Source organism: Macaca fascicularis, chromosome 10 (assembly GCF_037993035.2).
Source record: "Macaca fascicularis isolate 582-1 chromosome 10, T2T-MFA8v1.1".
In the NCBI taxonomy this organism is placed as follows: Eukaryota; Metazoa; Chordata; class Mammalia; order Primates; family Cercopithecidae; genus Macaca; species Macaca fascicularis.
The window spans coordinates 67,317,515-67,332,112 of NC_088384.1; the positions used below are offsets into that span (position 1 = coordinate 67,317,515).

At 43.8% G+C, this 14,598-nt stretch overlaps 1 protein-coding gene across 23 annotated transcripts in view; it reads right to left on the reverse strand.

Moving 5' to 3' along the window:
• Positions 1 to 14,598, reverse strand: part of RIN2 (Ras and Rab interactor 2) — a 252,492-nt gene that overhangs the window by 11,433 nt on the left and 226,461 nt on the right. For 19 of the 23 annotated variants that reach the window (XM_074004670.1, XM_065522710.1, XM_074004674.1 and 16 more), the window contains one exon: positions 1,296 to 1,601. The exons of 3 other annotated variants lie outside the window; for them this stretch is intronic. In XM_074004670.1, the coding sequence (XP_073860771.1) occupies positions 1,296 to 1,601 (306 nt within the window). Of the gene's footprint in view, positions 1 to 1,295; positions 1,602 to 13,669; positions 13,752 to 14,598 lie in introns of all 23 variants that reach the window. One more of the 23 variants, XR_012419099.1, reaches the window with a different exon arrangement.

The following is a 14,598-nucleotide window of genomic DNA, read 5'->3' on the forward strand; positions in this document are numbered from 1 at the left end:
AAAGTGTTAGTCTTTACTTCTAGTTTTCTTTACATCAGTGGTTCTCAACTGGAGATGGTTTTGTCCTCCAGGGGATATCTGGCACTGTCTGAAGACATTTTTCATTGACATAACTGGAGGGTGGGGATGCAGATGACATCTGGGATGCTGCTAAACTTCCTACAGGAAGCAGGACAGCCCCTGATTAGAAGATTAGAAGAATTATTCTGTCTACATCAAGTCTTTAGTGTGTGTGTTGAGAAACTGTGCTTCAGAAAAGCAAAATCCCGTGCAGATTATTATTTGGTGAATTTTTATAAATGACTGTGAACTATAGAAAATATGTTTCCTACATGTGAAATATGCTCGCAAACTTAGGAGGTGATGTTCACATGCTATCATTACCAGGCCCAGGAGCTCATATTTTAACATCTTCACTCAACAGTTCCCAAAGTGCACACACATTCCTGTCTACTCAAGCAGTGGTTAATAGAGCCTGTGTTTTCTCTCTGCTGCTTCTTCATTAAGCAATTTCACTCAGAAGAAAAGTTCGTAATCGTCCTCGGAATTACAATAAGCTTACTGAAGACCTGGGACAATGCAAGGCTCCATCACTATCCATGATTCATGGTTACCCCTGCATCTACAGGAAGCAGCAAGGCTAAATCCGAGGGCTGGCTTTCCAAGTTTGTAACTCTTTGGTGAATTTCAATTATATTGATTCGGCTTGTAGCAAAGAAGGGCTAGCCAATGAAATGGCTCTAATGAGGCCTCATTATGACTGAATGCTCCGAGTTCCTTTCACATACTATCGGTCATTGACACAAACCCTCATTGGCCAAAATGTTGTAATGATACTCGCTGATATTTCCATTGCACTTGGGGCTATGTGTGAGCTGTCTCAGCTGATCCCCACCTTATGAAAGAAAGGGTGACATCCAGCTAAAGACGCAGAAAACTACAGCGTGCAAGGTTGATTAAGGGGACCAAAGTCCCTCAGTTAATTTTCTTCTTCTTGGAGGGAAGATTTGAACTCAGACTCCAGAGACTGAATTTGTAACCATACTCTGAACTAAATCTTTACTTAAATCAGCCAGGTACAAAAATCTTGTTGCCCTCATCTGGTTACATTTTAATCCGTTGCATGTGGCTAATTCGCCAGATATCAGAGAATCACTTGTAGTTTTGTAAGGCACTTGGTGAAATCAAGAGACCAAAGGGAGGAGAAATTGGGAATCAGAAAGCCTGACAGGAGACAGGCCTGTCTCTGGCCCGGGAGGGAAGCGGCATGGAGCCTGGGCTTCCAGCGGCCTCACCTGAGTTGTTCTCCATGACCGTGTAAATGAGCTTGCAGACCCGCAGCAGCAGCATGACCTTCTTTTCTGGTGAATACATCTTCTGCATGGTCATAAACTTGACTTTGATTTTCTCCACATCCACAAAATCAGGGGTCGGGGCGAAGACCCCCAGCTCCTGCGGATTCCTCTGCCGCACAAGCTGCAGGTTCTCCTTGAGTTGCTTCCATGAGCCGTCGGCCATGTGAAAGTCCTTCAGCATGGCCTCCACGTGCCCCTTGAGAGGCTTCAAGATGCACTTGTGCATGGCTTTTTCCAGCACCACATCTGCCAAAGAAAGTGTAGCTACTATGACCATTGTCTGAAGAAAGAAGAAATGCAACATCTGCTTTCTTATAATGGACGTCTGCAACTCTATGCATTCACTGCAGGCACACAAGTTGTACACCTTAACATCCAACCAACAGACAACACCAAGCAGCACCATGACTCACAGGTTAACATTTTTTTCCTGAAAAGCCGGGAAGACCTAATCTTCCCCAATGATGTATAACTTGCATATAACCAATACAATGAAATATACTTGTTTTAATTACTTTCATGCCCTATCCCTATAAGTACAGGCAAATATGCTAGAAGACATTCTTTTGACCTAGTCCTTCAACTGGTCATCCAGTTAACAGGAGAGCAAAGATGTTATCTTAAAGGAAGGATTTTCTAATAATGAGGGGTCAACATCTCTTAGAATACTTTCTGAGGAGGGCCTGGCGTGGTGGCTCACATCCGTAATCCCAGCAATTTGGGAGGCTGAGGCAGGCAGATCATTTGAGGTCAGGAGTTGGAGACCAGCCTGATCGACATGGTGAAACCCCATCTCTACTAAAAATACAAAAAAATTAGCTGGGCGTGGTGGTGCACGCCTGTAGTCCCAGCTACTGGGGAGGTTGAGGCAGGAGAATTGTTTGAACCCAAGAGGAGGAGGAGCCAAGATTGTGCCACTGCACTCCAACCTGGGCGACAGAGTGATACTCCATCTAAAAAAAAAAAAAAAGATATTTTCTGAGGAAGCAGATCCACCTAAATATAATATGTGATCTTGGATCAGATTCTGGACTAAAAAATTCTTCATTTGCTGTAAAGGACATTAGTAGGGCATTGAATACAGCCTGCAGACTAGGTTATAGTGCTAACAAGGCATCAGTGTTAATTTTCTAGGTCTGATAATTACACTGTAGTTATTAAACAGGAATAGCCTTGTTTTTAGGAAATATGCATTGAAGTATTTAGGGATAAAGGGATACAATGTCTGCAACTTAAATGGTTCAGAAAAAATGAGAGAGAGAGTGTGTGCATGTATTTGTGTGCACGTATGTGTACGTGCGTATATGTGTGCCTGTATGTGTGTGTGTGAACAGAGAGAAAGAAGAATGAGGCAGATGTGGCAAAGTGCTAACATTTGGGAATCTGAGTGAAGGGTAGATGTTTCTTTATGCTATTTTTGCAACTTTCCTGGAAGTCTGAGATGATTTCAAAATTAAAAGTTAAAAATGTGTGAAATGTGTTCCTGTTCTGAGTTAGGAAACACCTTTGGGTGTGGGAGGCGTTATTCTTCCCTCCTTCTTTGAATGGTTGCCCAGTGGAGTAGCTTTCTTGGCTAATACCAAAATGACCAGTACCATAAATCCAGAGATATGGGCTGAAGACTATTTATATAACAATAACTCTCCTGCTTTGTCAATAGCAGCTTTTTGATCTCACATGTTTGCACATTCTCATCTAAGCCCCCTGGGTTCTACTGCAGCATCTACACATAAAATCATGACTCCTTAATTTGATTCCATTTGGGAAGCCAATGGATCCACTTACATATGAGATTAGAAATAGTTAAGTTAGGCTGGGCATGGCGAATCATGCCTGTAATCCCAGCACTTCGGGAGGCTGGGGTGGGCAGATCACTTGAGGCCAGGGGTTCAAGACCAGCCTGGCCAACATAGCGAAACCCCATCTCTACCAAAAATACAAAAAATTAGCTTGGTGTGGTGGTGCACGCCTGCAACTACTCCAGAGGCTGAGGCATGAGAATCTCTTGAACGCTGGAGGCAAAGGTTACAGTGAGCCTAGATCCTACCACTGCACTCCAGCCTGAGTGACAGAACGAGACTCTGTCTCAGAAGAAAAAAGAGAAAGAAAAAGAAATAGTTGAGTTGTCTCTCTGGCCTTTGGAATTCCTGACACTGGATCAGATCATATTGAGTTCAAATGATTACCCATTATTAGAATGGCCAGGGACAAATAGAAATCTAATCCAGAGGTATAAACAATGAAAACAATCCCTCAAGGTTAAAACTGAGGCCAAAAGTTAACGCTGACCCCACAATCATCAGATTCCCCTGCCCAAGTTGTTGTTTTTGTTTTTCTCCTCCTCCATCTTATCCAGGAGATCTCCTTGTTTAAATACAAAGGTTTATGTAACTATAGAAATCAAGGTTGATGCCAAGGAGGTTATAAAGTAGGAACAAAAGCAGAACAACTTATTCACATCTGGCATTAAAACAAATTACTTGGTTTACATTGGTTGCTTTGTGTCAATAAGCTCGTGCAACTTTATAGCATCTTTGACTTTACCTTATATCATCTTTATGATAAAAAATTAATAACAGCAATTAATATTTAGTGCTCAGATGGGCCAGGCTCCATCTAAGTGCTTTACTTCACTATCATCCAATCCTTGCAACAATTTTATTATTTTTGCACAGTACTAATATTATGTCCATTTAACAGATAGAGAAACTGAGGCTCAGAGATGATTAATGGCTTGATAGAAGCCACACAACCATTTTAAATAACCATTTATACAACTTTTCAAAGTAAATAATCTTTTAATTGTAAAGTTCAAGTCACTTTATAAATACTTGCCAGTTTATTCCTCTCATCCAAACATTCTGAAAGCTATATTCATGGTTGTAAGTGACCACTACTTGGTTAAAATAGGGTCACCACGGGAGGACAAAGGCCATGTCAATCATTAATTAGAAATGTACACGAATGTCCACAGTAATATAATTTATAATAGCCCCAAGTTGGAAATAACCCAAAGGCCCATTTGGACAGAAATGAATACACTGGATATATTCATTCAATGGAACACTACAATGAAATTCAGACAATTGAATGTATTTATTCAATGAAAAAGCTCACATTACTGCTCCAGAACAACATGGATGAATCTCACGGACACGATGCTGTGTGAAAGAACCCAGACACAAGAGTATCTCCTACAGCATTTCATTTCTATGAATTTTCAAAAGCAGGCGGAACTAACCTGTGGGACAGAAGTCACCACGGCAGTCCCCCCCTTGGGGAGGATCTGGGCTGGGACAGGACACCAGGGATTGGAGATGTTCTGTATCTGGATCTGGGTTGTGTCTACATGGGTGTGCATGTGTGTAAAATTCTGTTGAGCCGAGCACTTAAGATTTACACACTTTATGGATGTAAGTTAAACCTCAATAAATGTATATGAATCAGAGAAACAGAAAACAACTGAAGACCTGGATGAGATTTTCACCTTGAACCCCAAGGGCAACTTTTATCATCAGAGCGAGCCCGGTCACCTCTGGGCCAGAGAGTTAGTACACATCACCCCCAAAAGGCTCCCAGCTGCACCTGGGGAACAATGACAGCAGAAAGGTCGTTACTAGCAAGTTGGACAGGCTCCCTTGTGCAACTCATCCTTGCTGCCAGGCAGGGGTGCTGGCCTTCGAGAGGAATTCCACCCTTAGGTATAAAAGGGGCTGTGGAAATCTCTTAGGAGGGTTGAAACCTAGGACCAACTGCCAAGGGGGTAGCCCATTGTCTGAAAATAAAATGAAAAAGTAATTGCTAGTGGTAGATTTTAGTACATTTTTCTTTAAGATCATAATTTAAAAATAAGGAAACTGGTCCCTGCATGTTTTTTCAGAGGTTTACCCCATTCCTCCTCCCCACCCTCCCCAAATCCTTAATAAACATAAAGAGTAGGGGACAAGAGCCTAAATGAAAAGAGGGACCCAAGACCCAACTGGCTCTCTCCAGTAGGGAAAGCAAGGTTCTGCTCATAAAGCAAGAAGGAAAAAGGATTTGAGGAACCCAAGAACAGACGATCTTTCATATCATGAACCACCTCAGACAAACGAGGAAAAAGCAAATTGGTCACATTTCTCATAAATTACTACTCTCCATTGTTTTCTGTGATCTCTGTTTGCATTAACTGTTAATTCCTGGAAAACAAAAAAAAATCTTTTAAACTCTCAGAACAATGACACTATTCTAGCCACTTTACTTGCACTGGATCTTCAAATCCTCAAACAAACCCCATCCAGGGAGGGGGAGGAATACTATGTTTTCATTTCACAGATGAGGAAACCGAAACCCACGGACATCTTTGTCAAGGAGCTATCAAGAGCGGGAGCCAGGACTTGAACCCACAAAATGTTTCCTGAGTTCTTGGAGTAATGTCAACTGTATTCATCCACAAGCACGCATGCAAAACAAACACCTGAAACCGTTACAGATGAATAAGGTGAGTATATGCTTTTGAAGCTCATTACTGTCTTTTTGTTGTTGCTGTTGTTGAGATGGTGGGGGTCTCACTATGTTGCCCAGGTTGGTCTTGAACTCCTGGTCTCAAGGGATCCTCCCACATCAGCCTCCCAAAGCACTGGGATTACAGGCATGAGACACCATGCCTAACCTCACTCATTTCTTTTCTATTTTTCTTTTTCTTTTTTTTTTTTTTTTTGAGACGGAATCTCACTCTGTCCCCCTGGCTGGAGTGCAGTGGCCGGATCTCAGCTCACTGCAAGCTCCGCCTCCCGGGTTCAGGCCATTCTCCTGCCTCAGCCTCCCGAGTAGCTGGGACTACAGGTGCCCGCCACCTCGCCCGGCTAGTTTTTTTTTTGTATTTTTTAGTAGAGACGGGGTTTCACTGTGTTAGCCAGGATGGTCTCGATCTCCTGACCTCGTGATCCACCCGTCTCGGCCTCCCAAAGTGCTGGGATTACAGGCTTGAGCCACCGCGCCTGGCCTCTTTTCTATTTTTCTAATAACAACCAAACAGTAAAAAATCGTTCAAACCACAACATATTGAATTTTAGAAACAAAATGTTTCTAAATGACCAAAACTGGAAACAAGTTCTCTGAAAATATTTATCAAGATTATATCAACTGGCCCCAAAATAATTCCTAAGAGGAAAGTGGTAGAGACCATAGCAATTGCTGGCTTTTCCTTGACTAAATGTCACTTACTGTAATAATTTATAGGAAGTATTCAATGTGTTGGCCCCTAGACAAGAAGTGATTCATTCATATTACTTCTCCAAGAATTGATTCACTCCTCCATTAAGGATGAGAGACAGAAACCTTGACCCTGTCCTTCATGCTGATCACCTATAGCATGGATTCCAGAGGCTGGAGACAGACAAAGAAACATCACAACACCAGCAATGCAGTGGCTTTGTTTGTGCACTTTCTGCATTTCCGATGCTGGCCAGAAGGCAGTGAGACTCTGAGAGGCAAAGCTGAAGACTGGAGAAATTGCTTGTGTTAGAAAGAGCCCTGGGAGCCATGAAGAGGCCAAGTCCCTTCCCCTCTCACTGCCACTGTCTGGACGGCCATCAGAATCCTTGTCCACGGAAGGCAAGACAGAGCCAGCAGTCTGAACCTAACTGAGTTGCTGATTGTTAAAACAATACAAAGTAAAAATCACTATTCTCCAGGGAATCTAACCACACCCAGAGTCTAAACCACGTAATATAATCACATGCTTCATAATGATATGTTTTGGTCAAAGATGAACCATATATGCCAGGGTGGTCCCGTAAGATTCGTATTTATTTATTTATTTATTTATTTATGTTTTGAGACAGAGTCTTGCTCTGTCACCCAGGCTGGAGTGCAGTGGCACAATTTTGGCTCACTGCAACCTCTGTCTCCCAGGTTTAAGTGATTCTCCTGCCTCAGCCTCCTGAGTAGCTGGGATTACAGGCATGCACCACCACACCCGGCTGACTTTTGTATTTTTAGTAGAGATGGGGTTTCACCATGGTGGCCAGGCTGGTCTTGAACTCCTGACCTCAGGTGATCCACCTGCCTCAGCCTCCCGAAGTGCTGGGATTACAGGCATGAGCCACCGCGCCTGGCCCCATAAGATTCTGATACCGTATTTTTACCGTTCCTTTCCTGTGTTTAGACATATTTCGACATAGAGATACTTAGCATTGTGTCACAGTTGTCTACACTATTCAGTATAGTCACAAGCTGTCCAGGTTTCTAGCCTAGGAGCAGTAGACTGCACCATACAGTCTAGGTGTGTAGTAGGCTATGCCACCTAGCTTTGTGTAAGTACTCTATGATGTTCCCACAACAACAATATTCTCTAACAGTGCACTTCTCAGATGTATCCCTATCGTTAAACAACACATGATTGCATTAAAAATGTACAGGTGTGTGATGTCCCCCGCTCTGTGTCCAAGTGTTCTCACTGTTCAATTCCCACCTATGAGTGAGAACATGGGGGTTTGGTTTTCTGTCCTTGTGATAGTGTGCTCAGAACGATGGTTTCCAGCTTCACCAGGGCCTGCCGTTGGGTGGGGGGATGGGGAAGGGATAGCATTAGGAGAAATACCTAATGCAAATGACGAGTTAATGGGTGCAGCAAACCAACATGGCACATGTATACATATGTAAAAAACCTGCATGTTGTGCACATGTACCCTAGAACTTAAAGTACAATCATAATTTAAAAATTGTACAGGTTACAACCTAAAGTTACTTGACAAAGATATAACATGAGGTTAGGGTGGGAGGGAGGTGAGGGTTGAAAAATTACCTATTGGGTTACAATGTTCATTATTCAGGTGATGGGTATACCAGAAGCCCAGACTTCATCACTGCACTACATATGCATGTTAGAATTCTGCACGTGTACCTCCTAAATACATAAACATATTTAAAATTTAAAAATCCATGAGTTTAGATCATATGACCTCTTAACTTATTCTAGTTCTAGCGTTCTGATTTTTTTTAAAAAGGTAAAGTAGTAGAATAGAAGCTAATGTTTGATAACAAGATATGGGCCTTTTCTTGTAGGGAAGTCAAATTGTGGACATGTAAACGTTTATAATTGCTAACATTTATTGGGCATTTATTTCAGCACTTCCTAGTCTAATATTATATGTATTACCTCATTAACCCTCACTTCAGCCCTACGATGCTGGAATTACTGTCATTCTGTCATTCATTTTACAGATGGCCATGAGGCTTGGAAGTCAGGTGACTTTCCCAGGTGTTGGAGAAGAAATGCAACCCAGGTTACTTCTAGTCTGACAAGTCAGGAGACGGCACATAGACCTCCCTTGGTACAAAAAGGGCAAAACGGCTTGATGCTTTCTTTTTTTATGTGCTAGCATATTCTCCTTTGGCTGTATTATTGGATTAAGGATCAGAACTAACACTGAGTGAAAGCTCAGTATGTCTATTAAGTACTTTACAGGTATTCAAACAATTCTTTGACTAAAATGGGTGCATAATCCCTATTTGTCTTAGTTTGGGTTCTCTCAGAAGCCAATCCTGAGACATGGATTTGAGTGTGAGTGGTTAAATTTGGGAAGTGATCCCAGGAAGCACTGACTGGGGAGAAAAGGCAGCCAATATAGTTTGCTTTATTAAGCCAGTTATCACCACTGGCAGGTGGATCTCAGCCCTGCTGGGGAACTCCAAGAGGCGGCGTTGAACATGCCTTAGAGTTGCTCCCCCTGGAGGAGAGAGAGGCAGCTGGGTTACGGATACACATGCTCCCTTCAGACCCTGGTTGAGGCTTCTCCTGGAGGTGGATGGGCATCAATTTCCCAGGCTTTCTAGCCCACTCTGGGCCACAGCTCTCGTGAAAGCCTCATGCAAAATGTCACAGGTGCGGGAAGCTGGACGTCAGACTGGTAAGCAAGTGTCAGTGGGCAGAGCACAATGGCGTCTACAACACCATGTTACATGTGAAGCAACTGAGGCACAGAGATATTAAGAAATATGACCAAGCACCCACAAGTCAGCCACAGCAGAGTCAGGGCTTCAGACCTGCCTGAACCCTTCCTCTGAGCCACCACTAGCCCCTGACTTTCAGTCAAGAAACTTCTCTATCTTACGTGAGCAGAGCTGGTGGCTGAGGAGGGTGGAAGGCAGGATCTTGAAAATATGACACTGGGGCCGCCATGACAGCATTTTGCTAATCTTCTGTTACAAACTACACAAAAAAACGGCAGGCCACCTGGGGTTGCAGATGCACTCAGGTCAGATGCAGAGTTTGAATGGGTAGCTTTCTGGTTTCTAACCATCAAAGAAGATGACCTTTCCCAGCCTCAGCTTCCTCATCTGTAAAATGGGGCCATTCACAGTTTCCCAGGGTGGTTGCTGGGAGGACTGGGAGGCGTCTCCCCCAGGAGCACTTGTATGCATCTGATTGATGCCTCGTAAGCACGCTGCTTTCTTTGTTGTCTCTGCCCTGACATAGAGTCAATTCGTCTTCTCTCTTTGAGGGGAAGCCCTCTGAAAACCACGCCCGGGTTTCTGCAGTCCCTAGTGTCCGCTGAAGCCCCCAGCACGAGGCCCTCATGCAGCACACACTCCAAAAGTGTGAGGTTTAACAGAAGATTCTTCCTTTGGGAGAAGACATGGAATGATGTCTTTACCCTGCAGAATACAGGTGTGTAACTCTAGTGATGAAATCTCCGCCCAGGTGTGGGGCAGGCAGGTGTGGGGCACCCCGTCACTCCGCAGGGATGTCCTGTAACCTGGATTGGTTTTAAGTATTGTTGGCCATGCACACTTCGACTCATAAATAATACATAATAAAGGACACTGTATGATTTTAAGGAAGATCCCATTAGCCCAGCAAGGAAAGGGGCCGCAATAAGGATAACAAGCACTGGGGCTTTGATCCACTTCAGTTTCCGCTCATTTTGGTGGGCTTCAGGAAAAGCCGGTCTACAAAAGTATGGGCTACTTCTGTGTGATATTTGATGGAGGGACTCCATCGGACTGATTTCAGTGTCTTTTAGTAAAAGGATAGGAAAAATGAAAGCAGGGAAGAAGAGACCAGTCTCCCTTATGGAAGAATTCCAAATAATTTATGTAGATCCTCCCACCTCTGGGAGGTGGAGCTTAATTCCACTCCATCTCTTGAGTGTGGGCAGTGCTAAGTGACTTGCTTCCAAAGAACAGAGCGTGGAAAGAGGGGAATCTTTAACTTTACAGGGCAGAAACCTGGCATACCCTGCCTTGGCCAGGGGATCGGGAGAACAATGTCAGTGATGAGTCATGCAGACAGCAGGACCCTCTGGTGTGATGTGCCTTCACCTCTGAGGTCACCTTCCCGCCACATAAAACCAACTGGAAGGCAGCGATAATTCCCCGCCACCAGAAGTATAGACAAGGCCTGCCAAGGGTCCACGTCAGTCATGCTTGCATCTTGGCTTGACCTTGCTACGCTTTTGGTTTCTTCATCTATAGAAGTGAGGGCAATAAATGGAGCCTCCCAAGGCATTCAGAGGATTAAAGGGGATTCTACACATCAAAGTGCTTTGTAAACCATAAAGGGCCGCCCACGAGGAGCGATTACCAGTGCTCTCACTTGGCTCTTTTAAAAACAGGGATGCATTTAATTCGCACGCTTTGACTCCACAGAGGCGGCGGCTATGACTTCCCCTAGGCCTGGACAATAACTGAGAAGCTCCAGAGTGGATACTGTGTCTGCGAGAAGAGAGTGGGGGCTGTGTCTACACCACTTGTGCCCTGTTGCGAGACTGAGCTAGTGAGACAAGGCTGTGGGTAGGACCTGAGCACCAGGGAGGGCTGCATCTATGCAGTGCTGGCCTCACAGAGGCGTCCAGTGGGAACCCTCCTTTTGGCTGGAGTGGAGGGGTGGGAAAACATAGGTGTGCCCTAAAGAGCCTGATGCTGCCACAAACTTCATGCAGCATTTTAGGTGTCCTTTGGGTGACATTCCTCAATTCCTACACGAATTCCTCTTTTACCCGGTGAGGTTTCCTGCCTGGGAGGTAGAAAGACTCTACGAGTATGGTCAGAAGATACTCTGGAGCAGACATCTTCGTGTGACTTATTTTGTGATGCCATCCCCCACCCACCTTGTGAGCAAAGTCTTTCTCAATTACTGAGCTAACAGCCCCCTTGTGCAGGCTGTCATGGAGTCAGGGGCTCCGGGGCAGACAGTCACAACTCCAGGGGTATCAACCTTGTTTTGGTTGGTGTAACATAATTGACCCCATTTTGTGCCCTAAAGTAAAAATTATTCAACAAAGGATGTCCCACGGGAGAAAAACAGGTGCTTTCTATCGTGGTTTGCTATTTAAATTAATTTTTGGAAATAATATAGGTATCCTTTTGCATACCACAATCTTTCTTCTTTTTCTCTGCCTCTTGTTAACTCTACAAGGACATTTGTTCCCTCAGGCGATAGGGTCATGTGTACTAGATCAGAAGTCAGAAGATTCAAGGTTTTAATCTCTGTTTGGCACTAACATGTCTCCTTGGCTACACCTCTCAGAAGAGCTTTTTTGTTTGTTTGCTTGTTTGTTTGAGACGGAGTTTCACTCTTGTTGCCCAGGCTGGAGTGCAATGGCGTGATCTCAGCTTATTGCATCCTCCACCTCCCGGGTTCAAGTGATTCTCCTGCCTCAGCCTCCCGAGTAGCTGGGATTACAGGCATCCACCACCATGCCCAGCTAATTTTTTTTGTATTTTTAGTAGAGACTGGGTTTCACCATGTTGGCCAGGCTGGTCTCAAACTCCTGACCTCAGGTGATCCACCTACCTCGGCCTCCCTAAGTGCTGGGATTACCGGCAGGAGCCACTGCGCCCGGCCCCAGAATAGCTCTTTATCTTAAAAAATAATCCAGATAACTCAGGGGCTTGAACCAAACTGTGACCTGAGAAGTTAAAAACAAAACGAGGCACACTAGATATTGAAGCTAGAGCCAGCTTAAATACTCACTTGAAAAAAAAAACCAGATCTGAACCAGAGTAGTTGTGATTGTTTAACTCCCCGGGAATCATTTCAATCCTGTTTTCTATGTGTGCTATACTCTCTGGTGTCTTTTCCGTATCATTTCTCTATTAACAAACAAAAAACACTCAGATACATAAATCGAAGTGATCTTTGAAATATGTGGAAACTGATTTTAAGGATACTTTTTCTTCAAATCGTTAAATTGCTCTTTGGAGAAACCATACATTTTGGTTTGTAGCACTTAAATAAACACAGTACCGTCTTGTTTTCCACTACTGACTTTTAGGAATATGAACAGTTGGCTCTTTTGTGTCACTGCTGATAGTCTGCGGAGAGTATCTGAATGAAATAGAAACTTTAAGATTACTAACATTTTTGGAGTTGGATGAATTTCGTTTTTCTTGACACAAGCTTTGAAAACAGAGAGATTTCCCAAGACTGACATCAAGTCAGAAATAAACTTCATTTTACCAAAATGAGAACACTAACCACACCATTGCAACAAGTTCTGCAAAATGAAGATTTCTCTACCCGAAACTTTGGATGGATTTCCCCCATGGGTTGAAAAAGACTAAAGCAAGAGTGGTGGGATGTGAACACCCACCAGTGAGGAGCGTATGTTGGAGCAGGAAGTGATTTCACCCCATCTAGATCCTATAGCATGACTCATCAGCAATGAGCACAGTACACTGTCCATGAAGTGGTTGATCCCAAGGCTTTAAGTAGGGCCCCCAAACTGCACTCTTCTTATTAAAGCATTTGTTTGTTCTTCCACGTACCACTCTGGAGGGGTGAGAGTAGGTGATGGCTCTCTGGGTGGGAAGCCCAGTATGTGGCCTGGAATGAATAGAGAGCTGGCGCACATGGGAACAAGCCCGCGTCTCACCCGCGTTGGCTTCATCCTCCAACCAGGAGAGCCAAGCTGGTGCCAGGCAATGAACATGTATTCAGGAAACTCTGCATAGCTAGGCTTTTGGTTGGAAATGCTCCAAAGGGTAGTCTACATAGAATGCAAATTCTCCAAGAGAGGACATAATCATTTACAGGGGCAATTTTTCAGTTTTGAGATTGATTCACTGTTTATCATTTGCACTTGTCCAGAGAGTGCTACAAGGGATAGTGACACCAGCACATGGGCAAAAGGTAAGTGAGTGAGAACTATTTGTTTTTCTCATTAGCTTTTCTCTAGGCAACGGAATAACCACCCTCTGAAGAATACAGATGAGTATTATCTCCCCATACTAAAGGGATACATGTGCATGCATTCATAGGTTCATTTTCACCTAAAAATGACTGCTCTAACATACATGGATTAAACCAGTGTAATATCTCCTCCTACCTTCTTGACTTCAGGATGTTGCATAAATCTAGGCTTTAAATTAGAATTCTGTCTTCTAGTTCAGAGCTATCTTCTTCAGAAGCTATAGGAAATGAGGATAGAAATAGGTTGTTTTTTTTTTTTTTTTTAAAGCAGACATAGACAAGTTTTTAAGCCCACCTAGACAAGTGGGCTATCTAAGTCCATGTTCTGGTCAGAGGCCTCATCTAGTAAAGTGCACCTCTATGGGGACTGGTTTTCTAATAATTAGGGTCACATCTTTTCTTCCACCTGGACTTGTGATGCGTTTCTCAGGTTGACCTCTGCTCCCACTCACCTTCTTTATTTCAAAAGTCCAACATTTTCACTATACTTTCAAAACAGAATGATGCTTTGAAAGTATAGTGAAAGCTTGAACTGGTGAAGAAACAGGAGGAACTGACTGCTTTTAGTGCAAAAGTTTAAAAAAACCAAACCAAACAAACCCACAGAAAAAGCACGGCAATGCTTGTGGAGGCCATACCCGTACCTCAACAGAGAGCTTTATTCTGAGCTGCCTCAACACAGGGTTGGCCTTGCGGTTACAATTCCCCTGAACTACTGATGAGAAAGTAGAAGCACAAGCAGCAGCAGCAGAACAGTGAGTTCGGCAAACGTGGGCTTCTGATCCGACGGAAGTTCAAACACTGCACCTGCTAGTTTACTAGACAGTGTGGCTGTCAGACAAATGGCATGGCCTGGCACGGCCCTCCTTGCCTTCCTCCAATCCTTAAGGGGTGCCGATGCCTGTTCACAGGGGTGAGGTGAGGATCCACTGGAATAGATTAGACAGGCTACCGGGCTCGTACTCGAAGCTCCATAAATCATTTTAAATTAAAAGCTGCATCCTTCTAGAGTAGTGAAGTATATAATTTTCAGCATGTTTTTGGAGAAAATGAGTGGGTCCTTGA